The sequence below is a fragment of the Capricornis sumatraensis genome, chromosome 16 (assembly GCF_032405125.1).
Source record: "Capricornis sumatraensis isolate serow.1 chromosome 16, serow.2, whole genome shotgun sequence".
Classification (NCBI taxonomy): Eukaryota; Metazoa; Chordata; class Mammalia; order Artiodactyla; family Bovidae; genus Capricornis; species Capricornis sumatraensis.
In genome coordinates this window covers 46,815,986-46,837,467 of record NC_091084.1, presented here as the reverse complement: position 1 = coordinate 46,837,467, position 21,482 = coordinate 46,815,986, and the positions used below count along the sequence as shown (strand labels likewise).

The window sequence follows — 21,482 nt, the reverse complement described above, 5'->3', positions numbered from 1 at the left end:
TCTATTTACCACATCAGGAGGATGAGACTCGGAGTTGGTACCTGAGTCCTCTTACCTGTTTCATGAATGAAGGAAACTGTAGCCTGGAAACCTCTGAAGGTCGTGTTTTCATTGGACTGGAAGCTGATGGACATTACCCTGGTGATGCTCACCACAGGGGTGGGGACAAGAAAGCCACACAGCCGAGCTGGTTCGAGCCCAGCCCAAGCACAACAGGATCAAGGGCCCAGCAAATAGACATGGCAGTGGATAGAAGAAAAAAGATTGTCCTTCAGGTAACTGTTAAGAAATAAACTTTTCCGGTGGATGTCACCATTCATTTTCAAAATGGAAAAGGCAGACTGCTTCTTAGTACTACATATTTAACCGTGCTAACATTTCAATTCTGTTTATCTCCCAAATGCTCCCATTGGGAATGCCACTAAGAGAACTGACTCCAGCCACAGGGCTTATTTTAATGGCACTTTCCCCTCTGATCCCTAGACTACGTGGGCCTTCCATTCAAATGGTTCTTTGATTTTCCCTAAGCTCTCCCCACCCTCGCTCCATGCCTCCCTCCACATCTGGGGAGAAGGAGAGGTGATGAGAGCGCAGGGAAGGATGGAGATGGTGCAGGGAAAGGAACACTGAGCCACATCCCATTTATTCCCTAAAAGGATTCCCAAGAAGGACCAGATCCAGATGCAAACTAGGGAAGCTGAGGCTCCCAGGGAACACAAACCTATTTCTTTGTTGTTTTTAAAAATTTATTTATTTTTTAATTGAAGGATAATTGCTTTATAGAATTTTGTTGTTTTATGTCAAACCTCAACATGAATCAGCCACAGGTATGCATATATCCCCTCCCTTTTGAAACTGCCTCCCATCCCCTCCCCATCCCACCCCTCTAGATTGATACAGAGCCCCTGCACACACCTATTTCTTTCTTCCTTTCTACATCCCTGTGCACGCTCACATAGTCGGAAGTGCAGTCTCCATTTTCTTCTATTTTTAGGTCCTGAAATGAAAGCTGAGAAGGCTCCACATTACATTCAGAGTTGACAATATGAATACATTAACCGATTTTGATCAAGCAGAAGAATTTCAATTGTTCAGCTTGCCCTGGAGCAAGACGAGAAAGGTAACGGGCATTTCTGAATGAGTTATATTACTTAGGAAAAGATGCTAAACCACAGGCTCCCAAACCTCTCTGTATGCACCGATTATGGGCCAAATGTAAGGGTGGGAAAACGCGCAATTATTTGAGCTCCCCAGCTGCCTCCTTAGAGGGGCAAAGGAACTTCAAAGAACAATGTTCAAGCAATCTGATATCCCTAACCGACTGAGCTTAAAGAGAGCAGCAGTGGGAGACAGAAATGACGAGCTGGCAGTCCAGATTTTATACACGCATGTGACGGGGATTCAATGGATCCTAAACTCAGCAAAAGACACAGAGGCCTGTATGTTTGGGACAAGAAATGGAGCCAAGTGATGATTCATGGTAACAAGCCATGGGGTCAAGGAGACATGTCAGAAATAGGACTCATTCAAACATTTCTTAAATCCTTCCTGGAATTCTTTCTGGAAACCGATACTTTCAGTTACTCTGACCATTCTGTCTTATTGAAAGAGGTTTTAAAAAAAGGAGGAAAATTACATAAATCTGTTTTAAGCCAGAAATTTCCCACACAGGGGAATCTATAATCCCTATAATAAATAACTTAAAGAGAGTTCAAAATAGTTCTAAAAGTGAGGGGGTTGCAGAGGCTGAGATGGTTAGATAGCATCACTGACTCAGTGAACATGAGTCTGAGCAAACTTCAGGAGATAGTAAAGGACAGGGAAGACTGCTGTGCTGTAGTCCATGGGGCTGCAAAAAGTTGGACCTGACTTAGCAACTAAACAATAACAACAAACTTATTTTGTTTAATATTGATAATATTTAAAACTTAGAATTTAAAATGTTCAAAGTTGGTGAACAGAACATGCAAAGCAATAAAACTTACGATGAATAATAAAAATAGACTCTTTTCTCTTTGAATCAGATGGTATGCACATAGTCATGACCTGTCGTACCAACTTACAAATGACTGTCTCAAATGGGTCCTGCAGGCGATGCTGCCGCTGGCCGGATATGAGTGCGTCTTTTCACTGATGCACAGCACTCATGTACTTGGTCGCACAGGTGTTTTTGAATCACTTCTAGCTCTAACACTTGTATGTTTAGACTTTCAGCTAAATTCTGCCTTCTTCCTCTTTTTGGAAATATGCTCATACTTAATCTTTCTCCTCTGTCACTATAAGGTGGTGGTGGTTTAGTCACTAAGTCGTGTCTGACTCTTGCAACCCCATGGACTGTAGCCTGCCAGGCTCCTCTGTCCATGGGATTCTCCAGGCAAGAATACTGGAGTGGGTTGCCATGCCCTTCTCCAAGGGATCTTCCCAACCCAGGGATCAAACCTGGGTCTCCTGCATTGTAGGCAGATTCTTTACCAACTGAGCTACGAGGAAAGCCCTGTCACTACATAGCTTCCCTTAATCCCACTGCTTTTTGAACGGTCTGCCTGACTCTGCTCGGGTTTCAGGAACTTTTAGGAAGACAACAGCTACATTTGCCTTACTTCCTCTGTGTCTTCTCACATTTAAAACCTGTGTGATCTTGTTCTACTACTGACATCTGACCTCACCTGACCTTTCAGCTGCCACCACCTCCACCTCCTTTCAATTGTCCATCTCAATTATTCTACCTTCGTTATGAGGGGTTGAGGTGGGGACTAGCAGGTGCTCAGTTCTCTTTACGTTTTAAAAAAGTTCTGTCTTTTTACTTTGTTAACATTTAAAAGCATGTTTGAGAAGAACAAAAGGTTTCAGAGCTGTGCAATGGTTTCTCCGTGGAAAGGAGAGAGAAAAGCAGGAAGGAGATCAAGATCTATCAGGAGAAGAGGTGGTGGAGGGAGGGGGGGAGAGGAAGGCGAGCCAAAGAAGGGGGGAGTCCTGCTCCTCTTCAAATTCTAACTTCGCGTGGGAAATTCAAGCTACTGGCCATACTTCTTTGTTTGTTTTGGTTTTTGTTTTAAAAGCTCTCTTCTCTGGACTGTCATAACGCTGCACCAATTTGGCTCTTCCTGGGTCAGATCTTTTATTTTTTTGGCCTCATATATACAAGAACTTTGAGTCTTGTTCACCCTTGCTCCTTCCCCATTGTTTTATAATCGACTTTCTCTCCTTCATATACTTTCTTGCTTTCAATAATTAAAGAGAAAATGTTCTAAGTAAATGCTTAATTCCAACCTTACCCTGACTGCAGTACCATCTACCTGAAGGCACGTCTGCAGACAGCACGCTAGTGTTAAGTGAACAAGCATACAAACAGATGTCCAAAACACCGCAGTCGAAGGCTGATAGATTCTGTATCCTGACACTTAAAGCCCTCCCTGCTTTGATCTCAGCCTCGCCTTCTGTCACCCCTCCTGCTACACATTATGCTAGTCCCTGAAACCGTTCTGCACTGCACTTTTGTTATCTACGTCCCACAACGTGTTTTGGTAACAGTTTAATTCATAAGGAAGAAATGCTTATTTCTTGAAAGGACTAGACATTGATGGAACAAGTTAACCTGGTACAAAGGTAAAGGCAACTTTTCAACAAAAAGTAAAGTGCACAGTTGGACAAAATGGCAAAAAGTAAAGAACACAGTTGCCTCTGATCTCAAAAATGAAAGAATGATCTCTGTTCGTTTCCAAGGCGAACATTCAATATCACAGTAATCCAAGTCTATGCCCCAACCAGTAATGCTGAAGAAGGTGAAGTTGAATGTTTCTATGAAGACCTTTTAGAGCTAACACCCAAAAAAGATGTCCTTCTCATTACAGGGGACTGGAATGCAAAAGTAGGAAGTCAAGAGATACCTGGGGTAACAGGCAAATTTGGCCTTGGAGTACAAAATGAACCAGGGAAAAGGCTAACAGGGTTTTGCCAAGAGAACACACTGGTCACGGCAAACACTCTTTTCCAAAAACGCAAGAGAAGACTCTACACATGGACATCACCAGATGGCCAACACCAAAATCAGATTGATTATATTCTTTGCAGCCAAAGATGGAGACACTCTAGACAGTCAACAAAAACAAGATCAGGAGATGACTTTGGCTCAGATCATGAACTCCTTATTGCAAAATTCAGATTTATATTGAAGAAAGTGGGGAAAACCACTAGACCATTCAGGTATGACCTAAATCAAATCCCTTATGATTTTACAGTGGAAGTGACAAATAGATTCAAGGGATTAGATATGATAGAGTGCCTGAAGAACTATGGACAGAGATTTGTGACATTGTACAGGAGACAGCGATCAAGGCCATCCCCAAGAAAAAGAAAAGAAAAAGGAAAAATTGCTGTCTAAGGAGGGCTTACAAATAGCTGTGAAGAGGAGAGACGTGAAAGGCAAAGGAGAAAAGGAAAAAAAATACCCATTTGAATACAGAGTTCCAAAGAATAGCAAGGAGAGATAAGAAAGCCTTCCTCAGTGATCAGTGCAAAGAAATAGAGGAAAACAATAGAATGGGAAAGACTAGAGATCTTTTCAAGAAAATTAGAGATACCAAGGGAACATTTTATGCAAAGATGGCACAATAAAGGACAAAAATGGTATGGACCTAACAGAAGCAGAAGATACTAAGAAGAGGTGGCAAGAATACATAGAAGAACTATACAAAAAAGATTTTTATGACCCAGATAACCACGATGGTGTGATCACTCATCTAGAGCCAGACATCCTGGAATGTGAAGTCAAGTGGGCCTTAGAAAGCATCACTACGAACAGAGCTAGTGAAGATGATGGAATTCCAGTTGTATTTCAAATCTAAAAGATGATGCTGTGAAAGTGCTGCACTCAATAAACCAAGGAAATCTGGAAAACTCAGCAGTGGCCACAGGACTGGAAAAGGTCAGTTTTCATTTCAATCCCAAAGAAAGGGAATGCCAAAGAATGCTCAAACTACTGCACAATGGCACTCATCTCACATGCTAGCAAAGTAATGCTCAAAATTCTCCAAGCCAGGCTTCAACAGTACATGAATCATGAACTTCCAGATGTTCAAGCTGGTTTTAGAAAAGGCAGAGGAACCAGAGATCAAATTGCCAACATCCGCTGGATCATGGAAAAAGCAAGAGAGTTCCGGAAAAACATCTATTTCTGCTTTATTGACTATGCCAAAGCCTTTGACTGTGTGGATCACAACAAACTGGAAATTCCTTGAAGAGATGGCAATACCAGACCACTTGACCTGCCTCCTGAGAAATCGGTATGCAGATCAAGAAGCAACAGTTAGAACTGAAAATGGAACACCAAGCTGGTTTCAAATCAGGAAAGGAGTACGTCAAGTCTGTATATTGTCACCCTGCTTATTTAACTTTTTTGCAAATTACATCACGGGAAATGCTGAGCTGCATGAAGCACAAGCTGGAATCAAGATTGCCACAAGAAATATCAGTAACCTCAGATATGCAGATGATACCATGCTTATGGCAGAAAGTGAAGAACTAAAGAGCCTCTTGATGAAAGTGAAAGAGGAGAGTGAAAAAGTTGGCTTAAAATTCAACATTCAGAAAACTAAGATCATGGCATCCAGTCCCATCACTTCATGGCAAATAGATGGGGAAACAAAGGATACAGTGAGAAACTATTTTGGGGGGTTCCAAAATCACTGCAAGTGGTGACCGCAGCCATGAAATTGAAAGACGTTGCTCCTTGGAAGAAAAGCTATGACCAACCTAGATAGCATATTAAAAAGGGGAGACATTACTTTGCCAACAAAGGTCCGTTTAGTCAAAGCTATGGTTTTTCCAGTAGTCATGTATGGATGTGAGAGTTGGACTGTAAAGTTGAGCACCAAAGAATTGATGCTTTTGAACTGTGGTGTTGGAGAAGACTCTTGAGAGTCCCTTGGACTGCAAGGAGATCCAACAAGTCAATCCTAACGGAAATCAGTCCTGAATATTCTTTGGAAGGACTGATGCTGAAGCTGAAACTTCAATACTCTGGTCACCTGATGTGAAGAACTGACTCATTTGAAAAGACCCTGATGATGGGAAAGATTGCAGGCAAGAGGAGAAGAGGGTGACAGAGGACGAGATGATTGGATGGCATCACCGACTGTCTGGACACGAGTTTGAGTCAGCTCCAGGAGTTGGTGATGGACAGGGAAGCAGCTGTGCTGCAATTTATGAGGTCGCACGGAGTCGGACACGGCTGAGAGACTGAACTGAACTGAAAGCGCACAGCTGCCATCTAGTGGCAAGTGTGGATAGTTGCAGGACAGAATACATCGGTCTGATATCAAGTATTTATCAAGAGATTTGTGTGCCAGGTACTAGGTTCTAGGTACAAAGGATACAGCAGTAAACGCATCAGATAAAAACCTCTGCCCTCATGGTGTTCATGTAAGCGATTCTGTGGAGATCCACAGCCAAGTAACGGTACCTTAACTAGGTAATGTTTGGGGGCTTGAAAGACCCAATTGCAGATAGCCATGTCGGTGTAGTCTTCAGGATAGTGAGGACTCTGTATGAGGCCTTCTTCAAACAGGATCGTTAAGGAGTCGCAGCCAGAATCTGCAATACAAAGGAGAAGGTCTAAGCAGTGACATCACCATGGACAGAGGGGACCTCTTTGTTCTCACCCTTGTGCCCCTCACGAAAGATGCCTGAACTAACTCTTCAGGCAGAGCCATTAAGAAAGAGGAGGTCTGTGCACTGGTTCTGGAGAAGTCATCAAGCTCTCTTGGCTAATGTGGGTGGGCAACAAGCATGCATTTTCAAGACTTCACGAACAGCCCCTGTACCCCGTGTCTCACTGACCTTGGGCTCTTCTTTGCTGTGGAGCTCAGTGGGCCTTGGGTGGTTTCCCTACCCATCATCTAATTCCTATGGGGCCTCAACTTCTGCAAAAGGTCAGCATAGTGTATGATAAGAGTAAACAGTTTTACCAGGAAGGTAGTTTGGTTTAACAGCTTTATAGGTGAGATTGAACCCAACGGCATAATCTGTGTTATCAGAGATGAAGCTCAGCCTTATAGCGCTGGAGCCAACAAGAACTGATGAAGCCAGTCTCTCTCCACAGAATTTCGCTGCAACATAAGAAAGAAGAGTCTTTGCTCAGAGCCTAGAAAACAGCACCCATTAAAAGACTTACAGAGACCTGAACATTCATGATAGTGCAGGCTTGTCTGAATCAGGGCTTCTCAACTTTGGTACTGCTGATGTTCTGAACTGGAATGTTCTGTGTGTTCAGGCCATTTTGCACATTGTAGGATGTTTCACAACATCCTGGCTGCAAAATTGTTTTGCAAAATTCCCTCTAGTTGTGACAGCCAAAAATTGCTCCTGAGACGTTGTTAAAGGTCTCCTGGGGGAAAGTAGGGACAGGCCATATTATCTCCAGTTTAGAACCATAGGAATGCGCCTCCATTTCTGTTTCTTACATAAGTAACTTTTGTCTCCTACTTGTGGTTATCTGTTGCTGTCTTCCTTCTGAGCTGGATGAGGCAGGTAAAGGTTATTTTTATGCTCAGGAGAGCAGCATTCTGCCCAAGAGGCCCTGAGACGCACAGCTGTAGACCTGCATTTTACTCCCGATGGGCTCCAGGTCTGGCAAATGAGTCTAGGAAGCCTGGTTCCATGGGAAGCAAAGGCAGTAAGTGAAATGCACTGTGGCCTTCCAGCGCTCACACAGGCTCAGATTTCGTTCCTTTCCACCATCATTTCTAAGTCTCAACAGTGGAGACAGGAAATGTGCTGTTTATAAATGCCTTGGGGCTAGACATATTATAACCAGGCCCCGTTAAATCTTCCTGGAATAGTGTCCCTTTGACAATGTGCAAATCCACTCACCAATAAGTGTGTCTTCTAAAGAATATATCGACAGGTAATTATGGTCACAAGACTCTGCATCAAAGTGGGAAAAACTGAGGAGCACGTGCATTCCCTCTGGTACCAACAGGGTCCAGGCACAGCGTCTGCAGGTAGACACATTGAGAGGGTGTTATTTTCAGATAGAAAGTGGCTGTCACAGTCCAATGAGTGGGGCAGAGTCAAACTGCAGGTGGGACAAAGGAATGGATAAAGAAGATACGGTACATATTTATGACGGAATATTTCTCAGCCATGGAAAAGAATGAAATAATGCCATTTGCAGCAACATGGATGGACCCAGAGATTGTCATACTGAGTGAAGTCAGAGAAGAAGAATAGTGTATGACATCCCTTATATGTGGAATCTAAAAAGAAATGATACAGATGAACTTATTTACAAAACAGATTCACAGACTTAGAGAACAAACTTATGGTTACTGGGTGGTGGGGGGAGAATGGAGGAGAGGGATAGTTAGGGAGTTTGGGATGGACTTGTACACACTGAGATGTTTAAAATGAATAACCAACAAGGTCTTACTATATAAGCACAGGGAACTCTGCTCAATATTATGTGGCAGCCTAGATGAGAAGGGAGTTGGGGGAGAATGGATACATGTATACATATGGCTGAGTCCATTTGCTGTCCACCTGAAGTGATCACAACATTAGTAATCGGCTCTATTCCGATATAAAACAAGTTAAAAAAAATGGAGGTGGGAGTTGGAGCAGGGGTGGCAGTGGGGACTACTCACTGCTTGCTCTCATAATATAGGAATGGGCTTTCTGGGAAGTGCAGCTCCCCCTCCGATGCTCTGACCACGCGATCCTGCTCACTGCACGTGGCTGGGAGGGAAAGCCATGAAAATTAGGACTAACAGCGATGGCTAGCCACAGCAGCCCTCTCCCTCCAGAATACACACAGACACTGGCACCTCTTGACTCTTCCTCATGCGCCCTTCCTTTCTCCATGAAATCTTTTCCTGTCTTGGCTTCTGTGATGCTTTATTCTTTTTGGTTCCTTGTAGATCTTGCTTAACTTTGAGATTCTATGATTTCTTCTCCTTTACTCTTCTTTCTCTGACCCCATAGATCCACTCTATGGATGCAGGTATTTACTAGGTTTTGTTCTGAGTTTTCATTTCTCTCTCCGTGAGCCTTCTGACCTAGTTCATTCACACTCTCAGGTTTAATTATATCTCTACCTAAGCTTCTGATTTTTCAGCCCCCTCCTAGGTCTCTTCTCCTTAAACTTAATGTGCTACAAATACAATTCCTTTTCTGCAAAACTGCTTCCGCTTCTGATTTGAATACTTTTTGTGTTCTTAGCTCTTCATGCTCAGAGATTTGGTGTCATCCTCCACTCCTTTTTTCTCACCACCTTAACTTTAGTGACTATCCAGTCCTAGTTCATCCTATTTCTATGCCCTCCTTTTCATTCTCTGGCCATTGCCCTAAATCAAGCCTGATTTTCTTATCTCTTGAACTAATGCATAATCTCATAATTCTACTATGCATTATTTCTCCTCCAGTTTATTCCCTATGTACAGTTCTTACAGGACTTCACTATAGCTCTAATCTACTTATCTAGTCAACTCCTATTACTCAATAAAGTCTAAGTTTTTTTGACTGGTGTTCAAAGTTTCCATAATTTGGTCTCTAGTTATATGTTTAATCTTCTTTCTCATAAAACCCCTCACATATCCTACACTTTAGCTGCTTTGACTTACTGGGTCTCTATTACACCCTAAATTTTCCTATCTTCATCTTTTAGTATCCATCTTCTCATAATAATGATTCCTTGAGCTGGAATATTTTTCTTTACCTGTATCCCATCCCCACCTGACAAAATTCTGTTCATCCTTTATTCTCTAAGGTTCAGGTTAAAAGATGTCTGTGCTCCAAAGCCTCCCTTGTCTTTTTGTCTTTTTTTTTTTTTTTCCAGCTAGAAACAGCCATTCTCTCCACTGAGCTCTCAGGGTACTCTTTTCCGACTTTGCTCTTTGGAGTTAGTTCCACAGACTCACAGAACTGCTGAGCTAAAGATGCCTTTGAGACCATCTGGTCCAAACTGCTTCCTTTTTGGATAAGGAGACTCAGGTTCAGAGGTAGAAAGGAGCTTGCCCCCAGTCATAGAGTGAATTCACTGAAGACTTGCAATGTAACCCTGGGGTGGGTTTCCTGTGCTTTTTGAACAAGCTGAGCTCAGAAACCTGACCACTATCCACTTCACCTCCTCCCTCATGTCTGAGATGCAAGTTGAGAATTTGACAACTGTTTGTTGAATTGAGCTGGAGCTCTGGATTGACAAGAAGTGAACTGGGAGGGAATGTGGGGCTCCTGCTGGTGAGGGTGGGCCCTCACTGGCTGGGGATGAATGACTGAGTGCTCCAAGTGATGTTTTTATACATAGTGAGTATGGAGAACTCTTGCAGAGGAAGACTTTTGATTATAAAGGGAACCAATCTTCAGAAATAGTAGAGATTAATTCATGCTCCCAGAAGAGCAGGCGATGAAAAATACCCACCTCTGGAGCTCTTTCTCTGCTTCCCTGGGAAAGAAAAAGAAAGATGGGATTCAAGGTTTGTGGTATCTTGAACAATATTTCAAGAAGTTAGCATCTCCCTGGCAAAAGTGCAGAGGTTTTTAAGTCAGTTTGCAACTAATGAAAATATAATCTATGGAAAGAACAGAAGGGATAGATTGACAAAGCAGCAGAGGGGCCTTTGTGTTTTAAGAAAATGATTCACTGTCTTTATTAAGTGGGTTCATTGGCTTGGGGATTACGCAAAGCAAGAAGAGGTCATCTGGGGTACTCTTCTAATTTTTCATGACAAGAGAGGGTAGAGATGGAAATAATGTACCCACAATCACAAAAGAGTTGCTGAGATAGCTACGACCTGAACTGAGGACTCAAATACCTGCCAGTGTTCCATATACTTGAACACAATCACAAGTTTTTCCTGATCTAGTTTGAATTAACCCCTTTAGAAAGAAATAGACGTCCTAGTGAGGTTGGAAGCCACCAGTTAAGTTGGATTTGGAAGCAAAAAATGAAGTTTCAATTAACTAATTGGTCAGTCTAGTAGAAGGATGTATATAGACCATGGCCTTTTCAGATTTATAATACCTGGCTCTATGTCAGGCCGTCTCAGCCACAGCATTATTAACATCTGGGGCTGAACCCTTCTTTGCTGGGTGGGAGTGGGGGTGCTGTCCTGTGCACTGTGGGGTGCTTAGCAGCATCCATGGCCCCCTACCCACTAGATGCCAGTGGTTCCTCTCTCTCCTGTTGTGACAACCAAAAATGTCTCCAGTCACCGTTACCCGAAGGGGCAAAACTCCCCCTGGTTGATAACCACTGACCCATGCTATAGCTTGCTGAATCTTGCTAGCACAGTTAGTGAGAAGTAAGTGGTGGAAACATACCACCAGCTGAGACAGTTTCAATTAAATGCAAATTTGACAAAGTCTAGGATGGATGTATCATGTTTCATTGAATAGTTGTATGCTGTGCGAATCATCATTTGCCCTTTTTTTAGACTCAGTGAATACCACAATCCCTATGTGAGACACTAAGAATGAAGGCAGAGTCTGTCTGCTCAACGGTCTTGACTTGCCTAGACTCTGCTGATGTTCTCTTTTTCCCTAGCTTCTTGACCTTATGTTTTGGCTTGATTACCAATTCGGATGTGTTTGTGGATCCATGAAAGCACTTTAGTAAGATCTGTGAAGATCCCAGGGGATCCTTGATCATTTTTCTGCAGATTGTCTTTCCAGCCTCGACCACAGCCCAAACCCCAGGAAGTCACACCAGCCATAGTCCAAGTCCCTTTCTTATTCCGGCACATGAGGGAACCTCCTGAGTCTCCCTGTAGGGAGAAAAGATCTCTGTTACCATCGTTGTCAGTGTCTGTGCCCCACAAAGATGCTAGACAAGGATCAGTGAATTGATCAATGAATTTCTTCACTTCTAATACTTTGGACTCAAGGACCTGAGAGAACAGGCAAGCACAATTCCCATTCGCTCCAGAAATACCACTGGAGTCCACCAAATCCACCTCCTTCTTCCCCATCTGGGGCTTTCATCAGACATCACATTGTTTCCTTCTCCCGTCTCATCCTACAGACTCAGAGAAGTTTTGTCCAGTAGTCATATTGACCTTAGTTCCTGGTCAGCAGGAGGGATGGAGAGAAAGAAAAGCTCCCATTATACACAAACCGGAAATCTCTTAAGTAGGAAGGAGCCACCTGTCCTTCAGGCTGGGGAACTCTGAGTTCATTGTTGGCATCATCTTCAGTGTTTGGTCTTTTGGAAAGACCTCCTCTGAAATCAGTCTTTGCTAAAAACAGGTTGTTTAAACTGTCCCTTTAATTTTTTTTTGTCTTTTCAAATCAGTTCAGTTCAGTTCAGTTCAGTCACTCAGTCGTGTCCAACTCTTTGTGACCCCATCAATCGCAGCTATTTATTGGTAATAAATAACCAAGAGATATCACTGACAGTCATCAAAAAGTTTAGAAACTAGGTATTTGATAACATATACACATTGGAAATATCATTATGATGTCACTAATAGTTATGAATACTTTCGATATTTTAAACAGATTTATAATCTTTCTGGAGCCCGAGGCTTTTTCTTTTTTTGAACTTTTTATCTTGTATTGAGGTATGAAAGTGAAAGTCACTCAGCCGGGTCTGTCTCTTTGGACCCTATGGACTATACAATCCATGGAATTCTCCAGGCTAGAGTACTGGAGTGGGTAGACTTTCCCTTCTCCAGGGGATCTTCCCAACCCAGGGATCAAACCCAGGTCACTGATTAAACATGCTATGATAATTTCAGGTGAACAGTGAAGGAAACTGTCCCTTTATTTTGACTTGACCTCCCTTCTCACTCCTGATCCTTCTTCCCAGAGTCTACTCTTTCCTATAGCCTTATTTCAGCCTCTCATCTGATGGCAAAGCTGAGGGAAGTTCTGTCTGGGACCTGTCAGCCCCACCACCCCCGCCTACCTGACATGCATCTCTTCCACCATCTGGGAAGCCTGTGCAGAGAAAGGTCCGCCCACTGATGGGTTTCTCTAGGGTCAACAGAGCTGTAATACACTCATCCTGGGTCAAAATGGGCAGGTTCACTTCCTGCAAGACTTGTGGAGAGATGCCATCTAGAAAACACAAAACCCCGGCAAGGTACTCTTTCACCTCCCTGCATTGAAGATGCCTCATTCAGGCTTGTGTCTTTTGGAAAGATTTGAATTTTTAAGTACAATGTGGCATTCTCTATTTTTAAAAATGTTTACACACGGTGTTTTACAAATAGATTAAAAATTCTATTTTCTGATTACCTACCAGAAAGTTCTGATATCAGATTAAGAGCAGAACATGGAAGTTCTTACTTTCATTCAAGCGGCCCCAGCCTGCTGTTGTACAAATAAATCCAGGCTTAAATCGTTCCCCTGGCTCTGGAAGACACATGGGCCCCACAAACTGATCTGAAAAAAAAAGAGCAAGGCAGGGTTTGTTTCATTCATGTAGGAGAGACACCACAAGCCACTCACCAATGGGCATCTAGGTGGATCCCCCAAGGCCTTGCGATGTCTCTGGTACCTCCAGGGGTCTCTTATCAAAGAAAGACAGACCTTTTCTTGACTCCACTTAATTGTATCTCTAAAGTCACAAGCAAAATAAGTTTCAGGTAGGGGAACCCCACCTTGATTTTCTGTCTCAAAGTCCATGATCCAGAGATCTTGGGCACAAGCTACATAATTTATACTTTAGGAACTGTGCTACGGAACAGAAGTTCTGGAGAACATGGGGTGGACAATTCAGAGTAAACTTCAAATGTTTACCAAAATGGAAAGCTCCAGCCATCTTCAAAAGAGCGATATCATAATCCATTGGTTTCTTGGTAGAGAAGTGTGGGTGTATGATGACGGTTTCAATGGCGAGGGTTTGCTCCCCTGGCTCCACATGTCTCAAGTCATATTCACCAGCAGTAACGTTGAAAGTTGATACAGTATTTCTATGAGGAGGAAAGAGTAAAAGGGATGGATTTCACTGAAGCTGAGTACAGTTGTAATGGTTGACAAACTGACCTCTTCAAAATGAGATGGATGGAGAATGCACGTGTACAGCTACTGAACAAAAAAGTAAGAATGATTCCAAATGTAGAGGTTCCCAGTGTGAGTGGGGGACTAGTGAAAGTGGCCTCATGTGGAACTAATAATAAGATAAACTGAATACTTTGCAATGTTATTTGTTAAGTGTCCAAGGGTTTGTGTATACACTGTAATTCAGAGATCTAAAGCTACCCCAGATGGTTAATTTGGTCTCTTTTTTAAAATATAAATTTATTCATTTCAATTGGAGGCTAATTACATTACAATGTTGTAGTGGTTTTGCCATACATTGACATGAATCCGCCACAGGTGTACATGTGTTCCCCATCCTGAACTCTCCTCCCACCTCCCTCCCCATACCATCCCTCTGGGTCATCCCAGTGCACCAGCCCCAAGCACCCTGTCTTATGCATTGAACCTGGACTGGTGATTCATTTCACATATGATAATATACATGTTTCAATGCCATTCTCCCAAACCATCCCACCCTCGCCCTCTCCCACAGAGTCCAAAAGACTGTTCTATACATCTGTGTCTCTTTTGCTGTCTCGCATACAGGGTATCACTGATATCCTTTGGGAGTATTTGGTGATTCTTATGAAGACAGCCTGCTTTAATGTCAGAGATCTAATACCTAATGCATACCATGAAAGACATAGTAGCATCATAACTGTGATATCCCAGAGAGTATGCACACTCAGAACTTTGGGACTGATTACCATACTGGGAAGAGGGCATCTTTCCTTACTTCCTTCGTGTTTTTTTTATATAAATTTATTTATTTTAATTGGAGGTTAATTACTTTACAATATTGTATTGGTTTTGCCATACATCAACATGAATCCGCCACAGGTATACACGTGTTCCCCTTCCTGAACCTCCCTCCCTCCTCCCTCCCAGTACCATCCCTCTGGGTCGTCTCAGTGCACCAGCCCTAAGCATCCAGTATCATGCATTGAACCTGGACTGGCGACTCATTTCATATATGATATTATACATGTTTCAATGCCATTCTCCCAAATCATCCCATCTTCTTCCTCTCCCACAGAGTCCAAAAGACTGTTTTATACATCTGTGTCTCTTTTGCTGTCTCTCATACAGGGTTATTGTTACCATCTTTCTAAATTCCATATATATGCATTAGTATACTGTATTGGTTGTATTTTAGAGATCTAACATGGGGAAGACTGAAGACCTATATTACTTCTACCTGCTGCAAAGTTATCTGAAAGGAACTTGATAGCAGGCGTTGAGGTGGATTAAGACCTTAGGGATCTAGAAGGGGATCTCTGGGGATCCAGAAGAGAGGATTTAATACAACATTGGAAAAGGCATCATTTTCTCTTGGCATACTTCCCTAGCATCTCTCTAGCCTAACCACATGCCACACTACAGTGAAATTATCAGTTGACTCTTCTTTAAACTATCAACTCTCGAAGGGCAGGGTTCACCTCTGAGTCATCTTTGTATCTTTGACAGCTATTAGTGTACAGCTTTAAGGAAATACCCAGGAGATGTTTGCAGACATGAAATGAAAGAGGGAAAATAGGGGGACATGATCTTGACTGCTGCTTTATGCGTATCAAGAACACTGGCAACAATAGAACATTTGGAGCACACAAGAGAATGGATAAAAGATGGAAATTGTTAAAGTTCAGAGAGCCAGGATCAATAGGAAGGAAGCCACAGAAGCCTTCTTCATGTTTTATTGGCCTTCTTTTGTTTTCTTTTATTCATTTATTAAGATGCATAATGAGCTGGATGATTTTTTCACTGGAATTTAAGAAAACTACGGGAGAACTTTCACAAATCTATCTTTGTGATGCTTTTTTTTCTCACTTGGATATTATTCTTTATTAATCCAATCATTTTAAATATCAAAGTATTCACTCCTATAAGGAATGCATGTTTTCTATCAAGTTAAGAGCCCTTGACAATGTCTTTGAGCCGTATTTATTTTATGCAACCAGCATGTCTTCCCCTAAAGCATACATTGCACCATCCCATATTTTAATAGAGTTATTGCTGCTGATTCCCAGGAAGAAGAAATGTAATCTGACCTTTATCAATCGGCTGGACTTTCCTTACCTGTTGGCAACGCAGTGAGCAGCCGTGATCACCCACTGTGGGGAGATGATGGTCCCACCACAGACATGCTTCTGCCTTCGTTTCAGAGACACCTGAGTTGCAAAGACCTTAAATGGGAGCAAGTTAATGCCCTGGGATCCCCCCAGACCTGGAGACTGAGCATCTTCTGAAAAAGAGACCCAGATATCTTACTCATAAATATCAGAAATCATGAACTGTGAAGTGGTAGACCAATCACACTATAGTTCAGAAAGAAGGGCAAAGCTGGACTCAGAATATTCCCACCCCTGGTCCACAAGAGAGTTAGTTAACTTGAGGCTTTAGCAAGTTGGTAGCAAAAACTGTGGGTACTTATTTATATGATAATGCTCAGCCAGTCTGTTACTCTAACAATATGAATGATATCTGTGAATGGGGAGAGGGAGAGAGAGGGAGAGAGACATAAGATACAGCATAGACCAGATGAAAAAGTCTGGGATAAAGACAGGTGAGGGCTAAGGGAGTCTTCCAAAGTCTGTTCCAATTCCTCTAGGCATCCCAGAAAAATAGTTTGGAGTTACTGCTTTCTTAACAGTCTTTAACTATTTAACCTTTACAATTTCTTCAATCTTATTTTTAGATCTATTTCTAAATAGATGTCCTATCCTGTCCCATGTCCTATCCTGCTCATGATACTTGGCTTGACTCCAACATGACTTAGAGGGTACAATAAATACTTTTACTTCCATTGTTGGAATTAGAAAAAAGCAATTTTTTTGAATTGTCTCCTTTTTGATCAAAAATTTTTCTATGAGCAAATAAAAAAATAATACAGAGAAAAGGCTAAAATAGAATAAAGTACAAGTAAGTAAAAGTCAGTGAATCATCCCTGACTATGATTTAAATGTGAACTTCTGAATTGACTGGCCAACTAATTGACCAAGTAAGAAACTGATAAACCAACTCTTCAACCAAATAATTAATTCATCAGTTAATCAAATAACAATGATTCAGCCATTCCATCAACCCACTGAACAAAAATTCAATCAACAAATCGTTGCTAAATAGCCACTGATCTAAAAGTTAATATGACTGACTCAAGAGAAGTGAAAACAAAAAACTATCACTCTACTTACAAAATCAAGAGACAAGATGGGTCCCAGGGTCAAGAAAATTGGGAGACTTTCAAAGAGGATAAATGAGAAAACCATAGTCTAGGGGCAGAAGCACAAACTCATTTCTATAGGCACAGAAGGACCAGGAAATTACATTGACACAGAATTCTTAGGACACCAACTGTATACTAAGGAGACTAACTATATACTATAAACTCTTGATTGTTCCCTGAAAGGCCCTATGAAATAGGTGTGAACCTTACATCCCAAACATAAAGTAGACCCATGGATATGACACCTTTGACTTCCCTCATCATCTTTAACTATAACAAGATAGGTATATTTTAAATATGTTTATTGAATCAGAAAATTATTTTTTAACTTATAAATTTGAAGTGGGAGTTTTGTCTTAGGGACTGAAAGTTTGGGATGGCATTTCTAAATTTTGGAGTGAGCCAACAGCGCTTGTAACTATTCTGAACACATCTTTTCTAGAAGTCAACTAATGAAAATCAGGAGGCTCTTGGATCCTTGTACACACTCATGAGATCTCTACTGATGAACTAAGCAGAATGGAGCATACTGATGAGTAGCATGGGATGCTGAGAGATCCAATCTTGAGGCAGCTCATAATCCCACCAGAGAAGGTTTCCTGAGACTCACCTGCCAAGGGTAGGAACCCTTTGCCACTTGCCTTCCCCCAACGATGCGACTGAAAATGTTTAGGTAATTCAAAGACTGTGATTTCACTGGACTCTGCCCACAAGTGGGAACTGGGGAGGGGAAAGACAAAAATTTGGAGATTAGATAGTTCTTAGTTCTGAGGTATACAGGAAACTCTTCGGAGCAAGAAATACTGTAAGACATAGAGCATGTAGAAATAGTACAAAATGACTTTAAATTAATTGTGGGATTTACTGTGATTTGCAGTATAAGCAATTGTTCAGCTTTTTCACATGGAACCTGCATATCGTGAAGATCTACTTTTCTGATATGAAGATTTAGGGCCTCAGAGGTAGATCTCTGCTGGGTTAGCACGAATACAGTCCCCTTTTGATTCTAAGCCATCTGGCCCCTTCTAGGCTCCTCAGAGCGCTCTGTGCTTCTGTGTCATTTATTACATTCCATTGTGGTTATTCTTTCAAACCCACTAGACTGATGCCCAGATCTTGCTCAATTAATTGGTTGAATGGGTAATACTATAATTTGCCTTAAACTTTTTTAAAAAGTAATGTTACTTATTTATTTACATATTTCTTTGTCTGTGCTGGGTCTTTGTTGCCCTGTGGGCTTTTCTCTAGTTGCGACAAGCGGGGGCACTGTATCTCTGGTTGCAGTGCACAGACTTATTGCTGTGCTTCTCTTGTTGTAGAGCCCGGGCTCTAGGCCATGCAGGCCTCAGTAGTTGGGGCACACGGGCTTAGTGGTTGTGTCGTCCAGACTCTAGAGCAGGGGCTCAGTGGTTGTGGCGCATGGGCTTAGTTGCTCCGTGGTGCGTGGGATCTTCCTGGATCAGGGATCAAATCCATGTCTCCTGCACTGGCAGGCAGATTCTTTACCACTGAGCCACCAGGGAAGCCCCTGTAGTCTGCCTTTGATTGCATCTGTGTCAGCATCTTGTCCTCTGCTTGACCCAGGAGATGATGGTCAGCAGTGCCCGGCACAGTCAAATATTAGATTTAATGCTCTCTAAGAGTGGAAAGTAACAGATTGTTTAATGATAGTGGACTGGAAAGGAGACAGTGTCCTAATTCACATACCAGAATGGTGTTAGGGTAGAAGGGTTGCTAGGTAATGGGAAAAAGAACCCTTTCCTTTTTATGGAAAAGAATTTTATCCTTGAAAAGCTGCATTTACTTAGTTACTCTCAATGTTTGTTCTGCCTTTTTTTTTTTTTTTAATTTTGGACTCCTCAGCTAAGAGATGGGCAAGATTAAGATGCTTAAAATGCATTGTTAATTTTTAGTTTGCCTAATTATCAGTGACATCAAATTTTTCAAATTTATTTGCTAGTAACTAGTGTTTATTTTTTCATGTATTGAAGTTTTGTATCCTTTACTCATATTTCTACTTGGTTTATGCTTTTACCTTTTTGTAATGGAAAACTTAAAATCTCTCCACAAGTAGAGAGAACAGTATAAATGAACCTCCATATACTTATCATTCTGCTTGGTAATCAGGGAAGATCCACCTTCTGTCCCTACTGCAGGTCCCTCTTTTCTACATGTTCTCTCGGAAGGCCTAGAATGCCCAGCCTCATATTTGCCCCACTTTTTTACCTAGTTGAATCCTCTAATCCCTATTCTTCAGCTTGGAGATCACTTCAATTGAGACGTCTTCCTTGATTTCCTCAAACTGTGTTAAGTGTCTCTCTTGTGTAAAACCCTTTCCTCTCCCTTTTTATAGTTTTCACCGTGAAATAGTGGGATAGAAAATTCTTTGCCTGTATCCCTCATTTACTAAGAAAATGAAAAAAATCTGTTTTATTCATCTCTGTATTTCCAAGATTTAGCACATTCCTAGCATACAGTGAACACTTAGAAAAGTTGGAAGGATGGACAAATGATTTTTCTTGAGAAAATACCCATGAAAGCATAGCTATTTAGATAAATATGTTAAAATATACAAAAGTTTTTCAAATAGCTTCTCATTTAATTTCCATTCTCTGACTATAAATCAAGCACTATTATCCCCACAGTACAGATGGGAAAATGAAGAATCAAAGAGATGCACAGTTAATTAATGACAAAACACGGATGTAACACTGTCTTTTGATTCTGAATCCAGAGCAGGCATAACACTGAATCAAAAGCTTATATTCTAGCTGTTTCAGTTAACTGAATCATAAATACCTTTGTATACATAAAATTTAGTATTTCCTGAACTCACTGAAGGAAAAGTAGAAAATACAATGATTCTTGAGGTACAAATCTGTCTATGAAGAAGACTGCCAAGAACTGTTCTCAGCTTATGTTACTTGAAGAAAAAAACATCATTTATATACAAAATATACTGCAGTAAACAGACTTCACATCTACTATTTATAGCAGTATCCTGTATACAGTAAGCTACAGTAAGTAAAAGTTGCTCAGTCGTGTCCGACTCTTTGCGACCCCATGGACTATACACTCCGTGGAATTCTCCAGGCCAGAATACTGGAGTGGGTAGCCTTTCCCTTCTCCAAGGGATCTTCCCAATCCAGGGATTGAACCCAGGTCTCCTGCATTGCAGGTGGATTCTTTATCAACCCCAGGGAAGACCAAACTACAGTAAAAAGTATAATTTTTTAAAAGATTACAAATGCTCCCCAATTTATGCTGATTTCTCAAATTTGTTCCATTAAAGGAGATGGGATTGTGGAATGTGTTCAAATAAATGAATAATACCAGTCTTTTCCAGATCTGTGCAACTTATCCAGGTTGTATTTTGTATTCCATAAATTTTCTATTCAGTTTAATATGATGATTGCAGGAGAGAAGTCCAAATTAATTACATGAAATCTAACTAAATCTCCAGAATATATTTGCTTCTTCTGTTCTCCCAAAGGAATATGGAGTGAAACTGTGATATCCACTGCCAGCAAAGGTCATTTCTTCAAAGATACTGATAGACTTCCTAGAACTTACCTTTGGGGAGAGAGAGAGTTGCAGATTTACTCTGTTCCAAAAAGACTATTCCAAATAGTAAAATGAGCTTCTTCTTGCTTATATGCATTTTGAAACTCAGAATTTTTCCCTGAAATTTTAGAGAGACTGAAGAGAACCAAAATAGAAAGCCTTGTGAGAGCAGAAATATACCAGCTTAAAAGAAGGTTACTTATTAACCAAAACATGAGGCATTCAACCATGTCCAAATGATGTTTCTGAATGTGGTTTCTTGCAAAGATCTTTGAAAGATGTGGGGAGTCAACCACAGAAGCATAGTCTTGATCAAGCAATAGTACATGTCCCTTTACACCCACATCAATTCATTGCTTCCCCCAGAGTTTATCTGGCAAGCCAAGAGGTTGGTGACTTAAGGATTCCATTTGCAAACAGTACTTGCTTCTTGGGACAGGTTACCATGTTCTACAAAAGGATTGAATATCAAAGTTGTCTTCATTTGCAATGATAGACTCACCTACATGCTTGCAAATATCCCATCAGAATATCCTGCAGCATCTGTCTTTCTCTTGTTTTCCAAATGTAAATGGGTGTTTATAGCCATGTGTTAGAAAAAAGATAATCTGGTAGCACACTCAGGAAATCAATTTAAGATACTATTCATTGAGGTATTTGTGAACTGCATTCTTTC

General features: G+C 41.4%; 1 protein-coding gene across 1 annotated transcript; it reads right to left on the bottom strand.

The window, feature by feature from the left end:
- Nucleotides 1–5: 5 nt before the first annotated feature.
- Nucleotides 6–20,903, bottom strand: OVCH2 (ovochymase 2). Its single transcript, XM_068987987.1, has 14 exons — nucleotides 20,816–20,903; nucleotides 17,853–17,962; nucleotides 16,096–16,187; nucleotides 13,738–13,910; nucleotides 13,285–13,380; nucleotides 12,902–13,053; nucleotides 11,562–11,759; nucleotides 10,415–10,430; nucleotides 8,643–8,733; nucleotides 7,870–7,994; nucleotides 6,966–7,106; nucleotides 6,461–6,591; nucleotides 916–1,009; nucleotides 6–187 (listed from the first exon to the last, which is right to left on the bottom strand). Exons 1-14 carry the CDS (start codon nucleotides 20,901–20,903, stop codon nucleotides 6–8), a joined length of 1,689 nt encoding a protein of 562 aa, XP_068844088.1.
- Between the last annotated feature and the right edge of the window lie 579 nt (nucleotides 20,904–21,482).

Coding starts and splice junctions, on each gene's coding strand:
- OVCH2 (XM_068987987.1), bottom strand. CDS start 20,903: ATGCATATAAGCAAGAAGAAGCTCATTTTACTATTTGGAATAGTCTTT. Junction 17,963..20,815: donor AACTCTCTCTCTCCCCAAAG/GTAAGTTCTAGG, acceptor TCCCCTCCCCAG/TTCCCACTTGTGGGCAGAGT. Junction 11,760..12,901: donor GTGGAAGAGATGCATGTCAG/GTAGGCGGGGGT, acceptor TTCTCCCTACAG/GGAGACTCAGGAGGTTCCCT.